Source organism: Corvus cornix, chromosome 19, assembly GCF_000738735.6.
Source record: "Corvus cornix cornix isolate S_Up_H32 chromosome 19, ASM73873v5, whole genome shotgun sequence".
Classification (NCBI taxonomy): domain Eukaryota; kingdom Metazoa; phylum Chordata; class Aves; order Passeriformes; family Corvidae; genus Corvus; species Corvus cornix.
The window spans coordinates 8,147,602-8,163,785 of record NC_046348.1 but is presented as its reverse complement, the minus strand read 5'-3'; the positions used below and the strand labels follow the sequence as shown (position 1 = coordinate 8,163,785).

The 16,184-nt window shown below is 50.5% G+C and overlaps 1 protein-coding gene across 7 annotated transcripts in view; it reads right to left on the bottom strand.

Annotated features, from left to right (window-relative positions):
• Window positions 1–3,203: 3,203 nt before the first annotated feature.
• RPH3AL (rabphilin 3A like (without C2 domains)) overlaps window positions 3,204–16,184 on the bottom strand; it is a 32,641-nt gene continuing 19,660 nt past the window's right edge. For 6 of the 7 annotated variants that reach the window (XM_039562937.1, XM_039562940.1, XM_039562938.1 and 3 more), the window contains 4 exons: window positions 15,060–15,240; window positions 9,341–9,454; window positions 8,744–8,926; window positions 3,204–3,326 (listed from right to left, as the gene is read on the bottom strand). In XM_039562937.1, coding sequence (XP_039418871.1) covers window positions 3,292–3,326; window positions 8,744–8,926; window positions 9,341–9,454; window positions 15,060–15,240 — 513 coding nt within the window. In that variant the 3' untranslated portion in view covers window positions 3,204–3,291. The remainder of the gene's footprint in view (window positions 3,327–8,743; window positions 8,927–9,340; window positions 9,455–15,059; window positions 15,241–16,184) is intronic. The other variant, XM_039562941.1, reaches the window with a different exon arrangement.

Sequence of the window (16,184 nt, the reverse complement as noted above, 5' to 3'; positions counted from 1 at the left end):
CAGCCCCCTCCCCTTGAAGGAAACACCTTCTGGGAGGGGAGGGGAGCAACTGCTGCCAGGTTTAATTTAAAGAATGAACTCCAGAGGTTATTTGCCGATTTGTGTCACTGCCCAAGCACTCCTGCTGACTCTCCAGCCTCAGTAATGGCCAGAACCATGTTGCCCAAACACCAGCTGCTAGCCCGTTTGCTTTGGCTACGCTGAACGTGCAGACGGCTCTCGCAGAGGAAGCACTGCCCTCCCCTTCCAAAACACAACTGTAAAAACCAAACATGGGAACTTGGCAATCCACGGGCAGTGTTTCTGACTCAGAGAGATCCCCCAGCCGACTCTCCCATCTGGTGGCTGTTGTCATGGCAAGCGGAGAGGGGAAGCAACAACACAAGAACTGCTCAGTCCTTGACACGCTCCATCCTTGGACTAATGGCAGCTCCCCAGCAGAACAATCCCAACAGCAATTACCGAGGTGCTTTTAGAATGGGGAAAGCAAAAACAGATTAAAAAGCTCTTTGAAACCTTGAGGCTGAGTGCTGAGGAAACGGGAGCGGCCAGGGCCGCGCGCACTCGGCGAACAATGAGGAGATGCAGAGGCACTTCTCTGTGGGCCAGGTTAAATGGACCCCGATTGTCAGAGAGCCTCAGGAGGCTGAGGGGACAGCACTTGACAAAAGGACAATTGGTGCTGCTTTGAGAGTCGTGGCTGCAGCGTGGAAAACCTTCACAGAGGGGTTGAGGAGCAAATCTGTGCCCCTGCCACCGCCAGCATGAGGCACCGAGGAGGGGACGAGACAAAAGATGACTTTCAAGTGCAGAAGTCAGTTAAACTCCAGCCACATGAATCACAATTCCACTGGCTGGGTTATTGTCTTGCCTTGCTGGAGGATTTGGAGAGCATCTATGAAAAAACTTTTTTACTGTTTCAAGAACGGCGAGAAGTTGTCACTGAGCAAAAGCTTTATTGTTTCCAGTAGTAAAACACCAGACAGAAGTTGTGAGGGATGGAGACGAGAACAAGAAAATAATAAACACAAATGACCAGGGCAGACTGAGCACATTCACTGAGCCCTTTTTGCCCACATTGAACCAGCTCAAAAGACAGGGACAGGTTTAGGATAATATTCCAACGAAAGCTGCAAAACACAACCAAGAGAATCACCACAAAGGGAAAAGTGGTCTTCAAAATAAAATAGGCTGCAGATGATCCTCTATCACATTCAGATGGGCCTGGATCACATTGTCCAGGACCAGATCCTTCCCTCAGTCTTTCCACAGCTGACTGAACAACTCTGGTTTGAACTCAGGTGGAATTACCCCATGGACTTAAAATACAGAGGTAAGAAAGAAAAGTTTCCAGTCTCACTGGCACCAGAGCAATGTCAAATTTACCTCTGAGAGGGTTTTATAAAAGCTGGCCTCAGGTAAACATCAAGCTGATGCCTCACCATGGCACAGCAAGCCAGCAAGGATTCCCAATGGTCCTGAGCAGAGCTGGCACCCCACAGTGGGGGAAATGCTGTGGGGGTGGGAATGGGGACACGACTGACCTGCCTGCACTGCCCAGGAGTGAAGCACAAGGAACTCAAGGGGAGTTAGAAATGACATTCTGGATTTTAAAAGCTCTTTCCAACTCAGTGTAGAGCTGGTGATGAGAAAGTAACAGGTTTAAAGAAAATAGAGTCAATTCCTAAAAGTCTTTTTCCTTCTCCTTCTGCTGTGGAATTAACTTAGGCTGGCAGGCCAGGCTGTCTGAGGTAATGAGCACGACAAGCCTCACTTGGACTGTCAAAAGCTTCAAGGCAAAACAGAACTCCTTTTGGTGGCTAAACATTTTGGAAATTGAAGACCCTACAGTTCTCAGAAGAAACAGCTCTGAAACCACACCAGTATTTCAGCAAAAGCTGACAGCTGGAGTTACTTTTTCAGATACAGATAATAATTCTGGAATTAGCCCTTCCAGAGAAGCAGCTGGTCAAGCCTTAATGGCCAGGTTAACAACACAGACCATGCAATAAAATATCCCTCAGTGGAGAACAACCTCATCCCTTGCTCTCTCCAACACTGACGGTGTGGACCCCACATTCAGTGATTTCCTTTTCTGCCATCTCAGGGAGCCCATGTGGCCCAAAGGTTTTGTTTTCATTTGTAGAAGGGCAGGAACACATCACAGAGGAAGGGTTGGAAGCATTTCACCAGCAACCTGCCAGAGCACATTAACTGGGAGAGCAGTGAGGGAATGGTCCTCTGTTGGGCCATGTTCATTTAAAAGAAAGTCGAGGATTGATTTCCGATCTCCTGCCGGAGTGTTCCAGCACCCAATCTCATTTATCTTCATACTGCAGCCATTTGTAAGAACACACACTACATGCACACAGAGCGCCCAGTGCAAAGGAAAACAGAACAAAAGAGTAATAACTGAGGGGAAAGGCTGACATTAATGGGCACAAATTGCCTTTAACTCTGTGATTTCAGAGGGAACTTTTTGGAATCCTTTGTTTCTTCATAATAGACAGGTCAGCTCCAAAGCATTTAATAAAATCCACAGACTCCTACCAGCCCAGTGTGGGTTTTGTTCAGGCCTTCAAAGATCTAATTTCTCTAGAGATGTGAGGTAATTTGATTTTTCTCATCTTTGAGGCAAATTGTCTGTCCCGGAGAATAAGCAGGACCAGGGCACACAGTTTTCAACAGCCTGACTCACGATGACACCACCACCACAGTCAGCCAGATGCTCAAGACTTACAGGAAAAAGGCAAAAGAAAGGCCCTTGCTCATGTAAGGTGTGCACGTGGGAGGGGAATCTGCAGAGCTTTACAAGATAAAGTCATTTGAAAGCTTTTATCCAATTCGGGTGCTCACAGGCAGCCAGCTGGGCCTGGGGGTGAGCAACCACACATTTCCCCTGACCCCACACCCTCACATGGGCCAGTGCACAGCCAGGAGGAGTGGAAAAATCACAGCAAGTTCCTTGGAGTGTTTCTTTACCCTGAGCAGAGAGAGAGGGAGGGATTGGGAGCACAGCTTCACGGGCTGGCTCCTGGTGCCCACACCAAACTCACTCCAGCCAGAACAAGGACAACAAACACAAGGAGTGACCCTTCCCCATGGGAGCCAAGTGCAAATCACAGCCCCAGTGCCTCTTTTGGGGTTCACAGAGCACAGGCAGGTGCTGTCCCAGTGCCTGTGGAAGAGCCAGCATCACAACGTCGGCCCCAGCAGCAGTCCCTGTCTGGAGTGAAGTCTATGGAATGGGAGTGCTGGATCCAGGAGAAAGCAGCTCCATCTTCTCCTCCATCAGAGTCGTGTTCTGGCATGGAGCCGTCGTTTGCCTGCAAAATAAACAAAGACAAAAGTTTTGTTTGGAAAGCAGCGAAGGGGAGAGGCTCCACCAAGTTGTTTTACGTTGCTTTTGCGTGCTCGGTGCCATTTTAAGAGCTTCCTAAAAATAATAAAGAGAACATCTATGCATCATTAGTCCAGCAGTCAGGGTCCATTAGACTTGATTAAAGGGAGAAAACACAGGGGAAGGAAAAGCGGAGAGGAGGAGAAATAAGGAGTTGTACTGCTAGAACTGCCCCTTCAGTACCTGCTCCCCAGAAACCTCAGCTCTGAGGGGTGACAGAGCAGATCTGCTGTGAGACCTTCCTGCTCTCCATGGGCCATGGACAGGAGCCACAGCAGGATGTGGCCCTTGCCCACGGCTGGGGATGGGCACAGGACAGGCCCTGCTCTGCTCCAGATTTGGTCTCCTGTTGACTAAACAAACCTGAGCTGATCACTTCAGCACCCCTGGCAAAACCCAGGCTCTGCTGGGACACACTGCTCCTCCTCTTGGAGAAAGGACCACCAGCTGCTGCCTGACATCCCTGTTAAAAGATAACCTCCCGAGCCATAAAACCCCTCCATGTGTTTACAAAGACTCCAAAATCCAAGCTTTTCACTTCTATCTTACTGACTTCCCCTGCTCTTTCCTTCCTGCTTTGTTTGGGAAGATGACATCAACTCTTGCCCTTGGTGCTTTGTGTAAACGCTGAACAGAAAGTTGGGAGCGTGAGGAGCAAACGTATTGCAGAGGGCAGAGAATAAGTCTGAGGAGGTGGGGGCAGGAGGCCAGACAGGCTGTTTGATCAAAGACCACAGCACAGACCTCTGCAATGTGAAAGAAGGCATAAAAATAGGAGTTCCATCTTCAGCAGCAGACTTGTTCCCTGATATATTGAGCGAAAGAGCCGAGAGAATGAATCTTTGTCATCCCTCTATTTTGAAGGAAGAAGTCTTCAATTTAAAACTCCATAAAGAATTACAGGAATAGTTGAAGTAATTTATTTTTTTAGTTACTCGAGCCTTTATTCACTTAACTTCAAGGCAGGCTCGAAAGAGCTGAAAATGTTTTGCTTCTACCATTCGAGGATGAAAATATTTTAATTCCCTCAAACATGCAAGGGGGCACAGGCTTCTCCTGAGGTTCATATTCACAAATGCATTGTATCTGGAATGCAAACCTTGAATCATTTCCTAACGCTGCCACTACCCAAAGCTGTATTTTATTTATAAATACAGCAGGACCACTCGGTGCTCTGTGGATGTGAGGAGGCAGAGACAGCTCAAAGCTCCTCAGCCATGAAGGCACAATTCAACTTTTTCACTTGGGGAAAGACAGAAAACTTCTCCTCCTCGGCAGCAGGACAACTCAATCCCAGCAAGCTCGGAGCAAAAAGGGCATAAAGAGCAGTGCCCTAAATGTGATGAGGCAGCCAGTGAAGGAAGCAGAGGCTTGGCTGGGAGAGGCTGGGTGTGGGTGAGGGTCTTTCCTTTATATCTGATCCCTCTGCCCTTCCTAAACTGGGCCCTAAATGCAGGCAGAGGGAGGCAGGGCAGGGATTACCCACCTCTTCCACTCTGCTGCCAAGTCAGCCCTGGAAATCCACAATGGCTCACACAAACAAGGAACAAATCTGAAAACATTTAAGCAACTTTCTCACCAAGCACAGGAAAACAAAAGTCAACTCCCCAAGGACTTCATGAGGAAAGTCATTAAAGAAATTACTACCCCATTTGGAGCCTAATTACTGTTAGGACAAGTTTTTTTTTTTTTCTTCCTACATGGAATGGAGTAGTCAGACCCACTGAAGCAAAATGTTACCTCCTCATCATCCCTGAGGGAGCAAAGCAGACATCTGAGAAGCAGAATGGAAGGGAAAATAGCAGTTAATGCTTTAACTTCAAAGATGCCCAGAGAATTTCCTGCCACAAAAATAATGCTGAATGGCTCTGCCTGGCTCATGTATTAACAGCTTGAATATTTATGAGCAAAAGTGGATGCCACAGAGAGACACCACCTCATTTCAGTCAATTCCTGAAAGACAGGGCATAAATCTCCCCAAATAAAGAGAGCTGGAAGCAGCACTCCCTGTCCATCTCCCTCAGCTCCAAGCCCTTTTCTCAGCTCTCTCCCAGCACAAAGCAGCTCAAGGGAGGTACCTAGGAGCTGCAGAAGGGTCCAGGCTGGACCTGCTCACATCTGGGGGTTTTTCCAGCAGGTCTCACCCTGTGATTGCAAACCAGGACATTTCTTACCCCTCACCAGGCAGTGCCATCCTCATCTCAGCTCCCAGCCCAGCCCCAGCCCTGTTTAACGTGGCTCTGTTTAAGTGCCAGCTGCTGCACCACTCTTTAAGTATTAATGATTTAGACAACACATTGGCAAGCGGGCAGGGATGGGGAGGCTGTGATTTGCACTCCCTCATTAGCTTCTCTCGTGGCTGCCTCTCAAACCTCCTGCTTCCAGCAGGAATCAGAGCTTTCTCCAGCCCCACAGCCCATGCCAAGCTCGTTCACCATTCCCCACCAGCAAGCTGCTCATGGAACAGCAAACAGGAGTCACCCATTTCTGGGACAAGGCCCCCTGAAGATGCTGAGAACCCCAGCAGCTGGCACCTGTCAATGCAGAACTTGACTGAGGGGAGATGCCTTTTGTTTAATTTACCCCCTGCAGCAGTCCCAAGCTCAAATTTGTGATCTCCATTAAAAGCTCTCCCTGGGCTAATGAAAACCGCTGTAAGATATTGATAATTTCTTTGTTTCACTCTGTTTAATATTCCCCTTCCTTAACAAAAATGTCATAATCAACATAAGTGAGGATTTTGCTCTTTTCCAAGGCATCTCTTAGCATCAGCTGTGCAGCCAGAACAAGGTGAGTCACCTGCCCTAGCTGGGAGCAGGTAAGAGGCAAAAAGGGAGATTGTGCTCTTTCCACATGTGCAAATTTAATTTTCTTTAGGATAAAACATTCTGCAGGAAAATGAGTGTGCGACCTTCCTCTTGAAAGCTATCACGTCAGAGCAGGCACCTCCAGGAACTGGAGCTTCAGAAGCAGCACCAGCCCCTCAGAAAATGCTGCTTTTGAAAGGCTTTGAGAGCAGGTGGTAAAAAAAAAAAATAATAATAAAATTGGCAGCCTCTCAACTCACCACTCTTCTGAAACTTTGGTTCACGGGCTGAGGTTGCCTAAATCCCAATGCAGCTCTGACAATGAGTCATTTTATGACAAACTCCAGGCTTCATTATCTGCCTCAGCAAACCCCAGCCGGAGCTGGAGCAGCGCACTGGAAACCTACAAACCCTCTTTAATAGCTCCTTGTTTTCCCTTGGCCACCACCCTGCTGCTTCCTTGGCCTTCAGGCTGAAAGAGCTCAGGACTGTGAGAGCAGCTGCTTTTGCAGCACCACTCCCCAATTCCCTGTGCTGGAGGTGGCCTGGGATTTCGGGATGCTGAAGTGCTCTGTGAAGTTGCACTCGAGAGCAGAGTCAGAGCAGAGGTGAGAAAAAGAAGTGCAAAGGAAGTCACCGGTGGAACAACACCTGAGGTGATAATATGAAGCAAAAATTGCTGCTGACATGGTGTTCTAAAGGTGCAGAGCCCTTCAGAGGAAGCGCAGAAAATCATCTTTTAACAGCCCCGTTCTGCAGCTGAGGCTCAGCAGCTGAAATGAGGAAGGATCTTTGTCCCTTGCTCTGCTTTCGGGGCAGGGCAGAGCTCGGGGGCTGTCCCACAGGAAGGGGAGGTGCTGGGAAGAGTTTTGCCAGTCCTGACATCCAGCATGCATCAGCTCCATTACTCTTTAAAGAGATCAACAGCAAGAGCAGCCTCTGCTTGTTGGCAAAGAGAGGCACCCAAAGGGATCCTGAAGTACTCACTGCTGATTTCCTGCCTCCCTCCCCTGGATTTGGGAGGCCACAGAGTCTCTGTACCAGGGCTCTGGTGTGAACAGTGCAGCCCCTTCTCCTGGGAAAGAAATGACCTCAGACATAATAAAGATCTTTACAGAAACTCCCTAGGCAGCCAACCTGGCTCAACCTTTTCCTTAGCAGGATCCTCTCCACATCTCAGGGCCAGCTTTAACTGGCCTCAGGAGATTGCTGCAGTTCTCCTTTTTTAAATACCTGCCCATGCTGCCTGTCATTTTAGCTCTCCCCCATCTACACGGGGAGATCCCCCTGGAAAGCTTTGACCCCTTGTGCCAAGCTTTGCATAAGGAGTTTTTAGCAGGAAAAAAGCTTTTTTTCCTTTTTTTCCTTTTTTTTTGGCCTCTGAAATGCTGATTGCACTGTCATGGCCAGGCAGCAGTTGGCTCAAAGAGCAGGCAGAGAAGCTACAAAACGCTGAGTACAAACACATTGTCCAGGAGTGGATCCATCCATCAGAAGCAGCACCCAAAGGGGTCACACCTGCTATCCCCACCCATTCCAACCCCACAGGATAACCTGCAGCTCTCCTCAACAGGCAGCAGAGCCAACCCACAGCAGGAATCCGCCCTCTCTAATTCCACACACAACAGGGGCTTAAAATAAACCACCCAGTCCAGGACAGACTCTAATCCAGGGGGAGGAAGGACAGAGCAGAAGAATCACTTGTTTGACTTTTACTAAAATGAAAGAAAACTGCAAGTCCCTGAAAGCTGGGGAGGGAGGGAAGAGCAGAGAAACAATTTTATTCCGCCTGTTTGTAGCGGGAAGCGCGGGGAAGGGACCACGACTCCGTGTTGCACTGAAGGATGAACCTGCTCTCTCTAATCCAATTTATGCCTCAACATGCCCAGCACTAACCAGGCTCAGGAACAACAGGAGAGGCAGTTCAGAGGGCAGGAATGCTCGGGAGGGAGCAGTGCTGAATGATAACTTGAGGGGTTAGTGACTGAATTAGTGGGAACTGCAGAGAGAACACATTTGCATCTCTTTCAGCTGCTTCAGATGTGATAGCAGCCTCTGCTTTCCCAGTCACTTAATTGTTCTGAGGTTTTTGAGGGGGGAAAAGTGTCTTTTTTCTGCACTGCAGAGTTCTGGGAAGAGCCATACTTGGCTTTAAGAGCCACCTTACTTCAGGAAAAATATTACTCAGTCTCATAAAGCTGCTGGACTTCTTTGCATCAGGAGAAGCTCAATCTGTTCTGCTGGCTCTGCAGGATAGAGAGGAGCTCCAGACCCCTGCAGGGGCACAGCCCCAAGTTCTGAGTGCTCCTGGCCGTGGGGGCAGGCAGCTCCCACCCCAGACGATTACTCATGTTGCAGAAAAGGTTTTGCATTCAGGGAAGAAGGTGCGACACTGAGACAGCATCTGCCAATACAAAAAAGGAGCAGGCAAAAGTGACCCTGAGGCCACAGCTTTGTGTGCCTCTGGGAAAGCTGTGCTCCCAGGGAATTCAGCCCCAAAAAGCAGGGATGTGCCTGGAGACGGGGTGCAGCTTACCAGGGGCACTGGTGCCGGCATCGCTGTCGCGCCTGTCCGAGGCTTGGTCACTCTGGCCACTCTCTGTGGGGCTGAGCTCGACCCCCTGCTCGCTGCCCAGGCTGCTGTGGCTCCCCGACAGCGTGGGGGGCTGGGGGATCCCCAGGGCTCTGCTCATGGCCTGGCTGGGTCCCCTCGTGGGTGCTGCAGGGACAGGACAGAGATGCTGCTGAGGGAGCGGGAAGGGGGTGTGGATGTAGGGCTGGGTCCTAAAGGAGCAGAAACATCCCAGCTCCAGCCAGGAGCCCTCAGGAGCAGGGTGTCCCCCAGCTCTTGTGCTCTGCTCCCAAAAAACACCAGTGATTCCAGTGCTGTAAAGCCAGGAGTGAGGAGCTGGCCGGGGATTGCTGCCAGGAGAAACTCCCAGCTGCAAGGGCAGACCCTGGAATGCTGCAGGCCATGGAATGACCACCAGGAAGAAATCCCAGTGGGAAAGGCTCAGACCCTCACCTGGCACAGCCACAGCCAGGAGGGGAGGCAAGCAGCTGAGCCAAGAGCCAAACATTCAAGCACTTTAGACTTCCCACCCTCCAGCCACAAGGAACTGCAGCTCCTCACCCATTCCTGCTTGGAGCTTTCTCCCTTGGGAGCCTTTTGATCCCGCAGGGATGGGCTTGTCATCCAGGCTGGAGGAACTGAGCTCCGAGTCGCTCTCACTGTCACTGGAAACCACTGCAGGAAAGATCAGGGGGAGGAGAGGAGAGAGACAGTTATTCACAATGTTCATAACACTTCCCAAAGAGGTGCCAGATGGATCCAAATAAAACGGGAACAAACGCTGACTCGCTGATCACGTTCTCCCTCTCCAAAGGAGACCCTACCTGCAGTTCCCCCACAGCTGCTCGCTCTTCCTCTCAGACATGATGTGGTTTTACTTTTTACAGATGATTTATAACTCTGCTGCACACACTCCAGCGGTGCCAGCACCTGCAGCAGGTGCAGACACCACCAGGGCTTCTCTCCTAAAGCTGACTGGGTCCACGGGGGACCGCAGTGCTCCTGTGCCACACAAAGTGACCCTCTAAGGGGTGGTTCCTGCTCAGCTGCAGGTGGAAGGGTCCTGGCTGCACCTGCTCCACCCCTGGGTAACGTGGGGAGAGGGGTTGTTTCCCTCCAATCTGCATTTCAAGTGTGTCAGGGCCTGCAGGATCTAAGAGGAAAACGCCAGGTAAATCCTGAGCACATCAAACCATCCTCAGCAGCAAACTGCCCAGAACTATGTTACTCCCACATCCCCAAAGTTCCAAAGGCAAGGGTCACTCCTTTTCCTCAAGAAGACTGTTCTCCCGTTTCAAAGCTGCTTTTTTCCTCTGTGGTTTTCTTCCCCCTGAATCCTGGCTCTCGTCCTGCTGCTTTCCACTCTCCATAGTTTCCAAAAGAGCTGAAGGAGCCTCGTTTTGCCAGACACAGCTTCCCAAACTGGCAGGTTCTTTCCACTTTTCCATGCAATTATGCAAACACCTCTCCTGCTTATACTGGTGTAAATGATAACTCGGCTGCCAGCTGCTCTGGGTAAAATGAGAAAGGTGTTTTTCCCAATTCCTGGGTTTTTGTGATGGTTTGATCTCAGAACAGGAATGGCAGGGCTGAAGAGGAAGGTAATGGGAAAAAAAATCTGTCTTTTGTTTGAGGGATTGCACCTCCAGCACTGCTCCATCTGACCAGGCAGATACCAGCTCTCCTGGCAGCTCAGCAGCCACTTCAAACAGCAGCTCACAACTCCTGGTAAAAAGTACAAAATCGGCCCATGAGGGATGTACCGTAGGCAACACTGCAACCTACAGCCCCTCCTGTGGAAAAAGGAAGCCACAACGATTTTTTTAGGTCCATCAGGACGTCTTTAGAAGCTCACATTCCTGTGAGGAGCTGTTTTCTCTTCTCCTGAACAAACCACGTTGCCCCCACGCCGTGCTGCCCACAGCACCCAGCCTGAGAGGGACGTGGGTGCAGTGGCACAAGGTGACAACCACGGGGTAACCCAGAGCTGTCAGCTCCTCTCTCTGTGTCAGCCCAAACCCTTCAGCACTCCCCAGGGCAGAAGGATGGGAATCCTTCCCCTTGCACAGAGCAGGAGCTGTCAAATATTCCTGCCAAGCACCTCTGCAGGCACTCCTGTATTCAAGGCAGCGATCTGTACTACACAAACTATTTCATTAAAAAAAAAGAGAAATGAACACCCAAAGCAGTGCTAACATCTCTGAGGATATTAAAGTTGGCTGCCAGTGTTATTGCAAAGCATTATTGAAGTTGCCCTGGCAGGCACCTCCTCACACACACCCTGCACAGCCTCTCCCTGCTGCCTTTTCCTCCTGGCATCATCAGGAATGGGAGCTCTCACCTGCAGGGAAAGGGGCTGTGGGAGGGAAAAAAGCTCCTTTACAAGCTGGGGGGCTAAGAGTCCTCAAAGCAAAGGTTTGTCTAAAAAACACCTTCATTACTCCCCCAGAACTCCCTGGGAGAGGTGGGGAGTTCTATAGAAACACTGCTAAAAACAATCCATACATACCAGAGTGGGGTTTTTTCCTCTAAAATCCAAATCTCAGCTCTAAGAGTGATTGTGACCATCTCATTGCTCACTTCTCTTAGAAAATGAGCTCCTGTTCCACTTGGCCATCATCTTTTTTTTTTTTTTTTTTGGCCTCCTGGATTCATAAAATCCATTGCTTTAGAACAGCTCCTTCCTCCATGAATCCTCTGAAAATGCTGGGGGCCAGGATTTATTTGTAGAAGGCCCCGGTGAATCAGTGGAGGTGACTTCAGCTGCCTGTCCTTCTGCCATTCAGCAGCTCAGAGAGAGCCAGCACAAGAGGAGGAAAATATTAATGACACAAAGGCACTCACACCACAGGACCAACCCTGTCTGCTCTCATTTCCTCTGCTGCCAGTAAGAGTGTATTTTACTCACTGCACCACCATCTCCCTTTCAGGTAATCCTTCATCCAAAGCTCCCAGACCTTCTGCTGGCACTTTCCAGAGCCCAGAAGTATTAAATCTGGTGTTCCAGCAGTTGCTGATCTATCAATAAGAGTCACTGGACAGCTGTTCCTTCAGAGAACGGAACAGATTTATCCCTCCCCATCTCCAGCTGACTGGAAAAAAATAAAAGCTCATAAAATAAAATATGCCGAGATAAAACTTGCTAGAAAAGCAGTATTCCCACAGGGAATGGGTCACCCACTGAGGGCCTGGAGCCCTGCAGCTGCTGGCAGAGCCCAGTGTCCCTCCACACATGGTTCAATCCCCAAGCCAGAGGCATCAGAGAGCCACAGGGAATGGTGGAGCATAAGCGCTGGCTGTACTCATCCCCAGAGGCAAATCAGGATGTGGGGAGGCTGTGCTGAGGCCAAGGGGAAGGAGCACTTGGCTGGGGCTGGGATCTGTTATTAGATGTGTGCTTTTGGCACAGAGAGAGCTCCTCGTGCTGCCAGCGCAGGGCAGGGCTCAGCCCAGCACACACAAAGCTCTTGGCACTTCCTGCAGCTGTCAAAAGTTCGGGAAAAGCATGTGGGAATCACAGCTCCAACAGCCACACAACCCCAGCACAGCCAGGATAAGCACAATCCCTGAGCAGGGCTGCCCTGCAGCACCCGAATTTTTGGCAAACACCGAATCCAGAGAGCAGGGAGAGCAACAGCTCCCGGTCACTGCAGGTGGGAAAGTGAGAGATGATGAGAATTATTACAGCCCAGGGTCCCACTGAGGGCAGCTCCTGTGCCAGATCACATCCAGCATTGCTCCAAGAAGGAAGAGGTGACTGGGCCCAACCCTTCTCCCTTTCAGGAGCAGCACAAGTTGCAGCTTTGTCACTGCAAAGTTGGCAAATTGGATGTTCCCCTTGGTGACCTGCAGAGCGCTTGACACACCCCAGCACATCCCTCTCTGCTCCATCTCTCAGGGATTTGGCCTTCAGCTCACAGACACTGGACAAACCCACTGCATACCCCTGCCCAGGTGCTGCTCCGGTGCCACTGGCACATCCCAGTGCTTGGAACAGGAAAATCCCCTGGAGATTGAGTGGAGCAGCAGGCAGCCCTCCTGCCGAGCAGTGCAACAGCTCAGGGATCACACTTCTGCTTTCTACCCAGCTCCTTTCCACATTATCCCTACAGAACTCAGAGCCTGGAAGAAGGAAAGCCCCGCTGCTCTTGCTCCCACCCCCTGACCCAGCGCAGAATCCCACCCACATTCCAGCACATGGAGCAGAGCTGCTGCCCAGCACAAGAAATACTGCTGCTATTCTCCTCCTGACAATACATTTGTGCCTTAACTAATAGCAGGGTTCCCATGGCAACTGCTTGTTTACAACAGAAAAACCAAAGGCACCAGCAAATCCCAGTGTCAGTGAGCACAGGAGAAATACCGAGTGTGCAAAAATAAAACTTCTGCCTGGTGGGGTTGGCTTTTCTTCCTTGAGCCCGTTCCTGCCCTCCCTCGGTCCTGCTGCCTTCCCACCCTTCTGCAGTGGGAGCAGATACCCAGGTTCTGGCACTGATCCCTTCCTTTTGAGGGGGAAAAGGGACATTTGAAGTTTGTCCCATCGCTGCTGAAAGGCAGCTCCTGGCATGGAGGATGTCCAGGGGCCGTGGCAGGAGTGTGCTGGCTCCTCCTGACTTGAATCCCTGAAGAGCTCAGAGAAGGCTCCTTCAGCACATCAGAGAGGAGCAGAGGGGTTGGACAGGGCTGGCCAAGATAATGGAAACCCCACAGAGAGCAGTCTGTCAGAGCTCATTCCCAGGAACATCCTGCCAAACAAGCACCAGGGCTTTGCTCGGAGCTGAAGGGACATGTCTGGGTGAGGCTGTACAAGGTGTGAGCTGACAAATGCTATCAGCCAGGCAGGGGGAACCAAGCTGCCTTGGGAAGCTCAGCCCAGCTCCCACTGCAGATTCACAATGGCAATATCATGGACACACATCTCCACGGAGGAAGGAGGCTGCCCTGCACATGGCAGAGCTTTGGGATAACAAACAGCAGGAGTCCTGGCATTGGCAGCTTCAAAAGAGGTGAAAGGAGGGGGAGATGCACAAGCTACCTGCTCCAGAGATGAATTCCAGCCCACAGTGCCCACTGAAAGCCGTCCAGAGGACAGGCAGCCTCACAGAGAAGGGCAACAGGGAAAGAAAGCACCAGAAAATAAAGCCATAAATTAATATTGCCCGACCCATAAAACAGCAGCAGCCAGACAAACATCAGAGAGCAGGGAGAAAGGCAGCTCGCCACCCACATCAAAGCTTACCAAAGGTCACTTTGCTGTCCTCCCCCTGCTCCTTTGCTGCTCCTGCCTGTATTTATGGGGAAGCCTTCTCCAAGAAACAAAACTCAGCTGAAAAGCTGAACTAAGCAGCAGGCCAGGTCTGGGCTCAACAGCTTCAACTCAATGTTTTCTCTATCATGTGAACAAAAAACAACCTCATCAATCAGTCCCTCGGCTGAGACAACTCCTTCCAAGCATCTCCTGGAGGGAAACACAACCGTCTATTGCTGATCTAATTTGTCTTTAATTACAAAAGTTACAGTAGGGCTGGGAGTGCTTTCTTAGCTGGGCCCTGAAGGGAAGGTTTGTAAACCCAAGTCTCCTGAGATTTCTTTATTAAAAGGTTATTTCCCCCTGCACTTCTGATAAGTGGAAGAGTGCACGCAGCTGGTTCACTCGACAGATCTTCTCCAATTGAGGGGATCTAACAGCAGAAGACAGAAGGGGAGAGAGGCCAGACAGTTCTGCTAATCCACACAGAGACAAGGGAAGAGAAATCAAAGCAGACTGGCAGCAGCTCTGATTCTGCAGCACTCACATGCTGGCAGAGCAATTTCTAACTCAGCTCACAGTGACTTGAGGAATCTGCCCAGCAGAGCAGCAGAAGCCAGGAGCAGGTAGCCCCAAGCAGGGAGGGAATGAGACCAGCCTCGGGTCAGCCCTGGCTGCACAGTGATGTCCACCAGGAGCAGCTCTTTGGGCTGTGACTGCAGGCAGGTGTCTGCTCCATGGCTCATCCCAGAAAAACAGTGGGGGCTACAAGGAATGGAGGAAAGCAGGGGTGGACTGAAGGATGGGGAGTCCAGGAGGACTGGGACAAGTCAGGGCCATCCGCACTCACTTAAATATCAGTGAATCCTCAAAAAACACACCACAGCACCAACTCCAACATCCACGTGAGAAACACACCACACCTTGAGGGATAACACCTCCAACACAGAACTTCCCTGATTACTGGGATGCTGCCAGCAGCAGGAGAAGCCAGGTCCTTCTCCCACCTGCTTCCTGGGTGGGACAACCAACCTTTTCCCCTGGCCCAGGTGAAGGAGCGGCTGCTCCTGACGCTCTCGGGCTCCGGCACGGCCGCCTCGCCCTGCCAGGGCTGTGGCTGCAGCTCCAGGGGTTTGCTGCCAGCGCTGCTCTTCAAGGGCGTGATGTACTTGGGCAGCCCTTTGTAGAACCACGCCCCAGACCTCTTCCAGACCTGCCAGAGACACAGATGTGACAGCTCAAGCTGGGTTTGTACAGCAAGAGAGCACAGCCACCACAAAATGAACTCCCCACCAAGTTTGGCCCAGCCACTTCCTCCGACCCCAAATTCCTCCCCAATCCTTGTCAGCCCAGACTCATCTCTGTCCTCTTTCCACAGCTACAAAACCCCAGCTGTGAAGAAGCAGCAGGTACAGATTGAAGGAAGGTGATGGCAGAAGTGCTGCCTCGTACCAACAGCACAGCCTCAGTGTTCATCTCACAGAGCAATTCAGGCCAAGCCAGATCGTGTAACGAGCTTGAAAACCCCAGAACGAGAACGACACTCAAATAACCTGAACCTGCAGCAGGAAATGGACCTCCAGCACTAAACTGTAATAGCTCCTGTAAGAACAGCCTCTCCTCTCCAATTTAGCTTTAATGCAGCCTATGATGAAGGCACTCTATTAAGTATATTTAATATAAAGCCTGCTGTAAGCCAGGGGAAGGGAGAAGGGTGGCAGCTCAGACAAGGAGAAATGGCCTCCTACAAACCTAATTCTTGTGTGCCTTCCAGCAGCCTGATAATGAGCTAATGATGCAGCCAGGGCAAAAAATAAGTTAACATAGTAAAAATATCATTTTTTATTTCTTGCATTTCTGTTCAGAGCAAAGGAGATCATCAGCGTTTCCACTCCAAGTTCCCAAAGCGTTTTACCCACAGATTCATCATGATGGCAGTGGGTGCAAATGCAGATATCCCCAATTGCAGCAATACATTTGCATTTTTCCTTTAGAGCTTAATCAAAGCAGAGGGCAGGGACAACACCTGGCATTCAGGAGTTGTTCTCACGCAGGCACAAAAAGCAGCACCGTGACACTGATGGTTGCCTGGTTCCCAGTCCAGAGAGCTCAAATCTCTGTGTTTGGGGTCTTGAAAGCCAAGTGCAGGTGATCTGA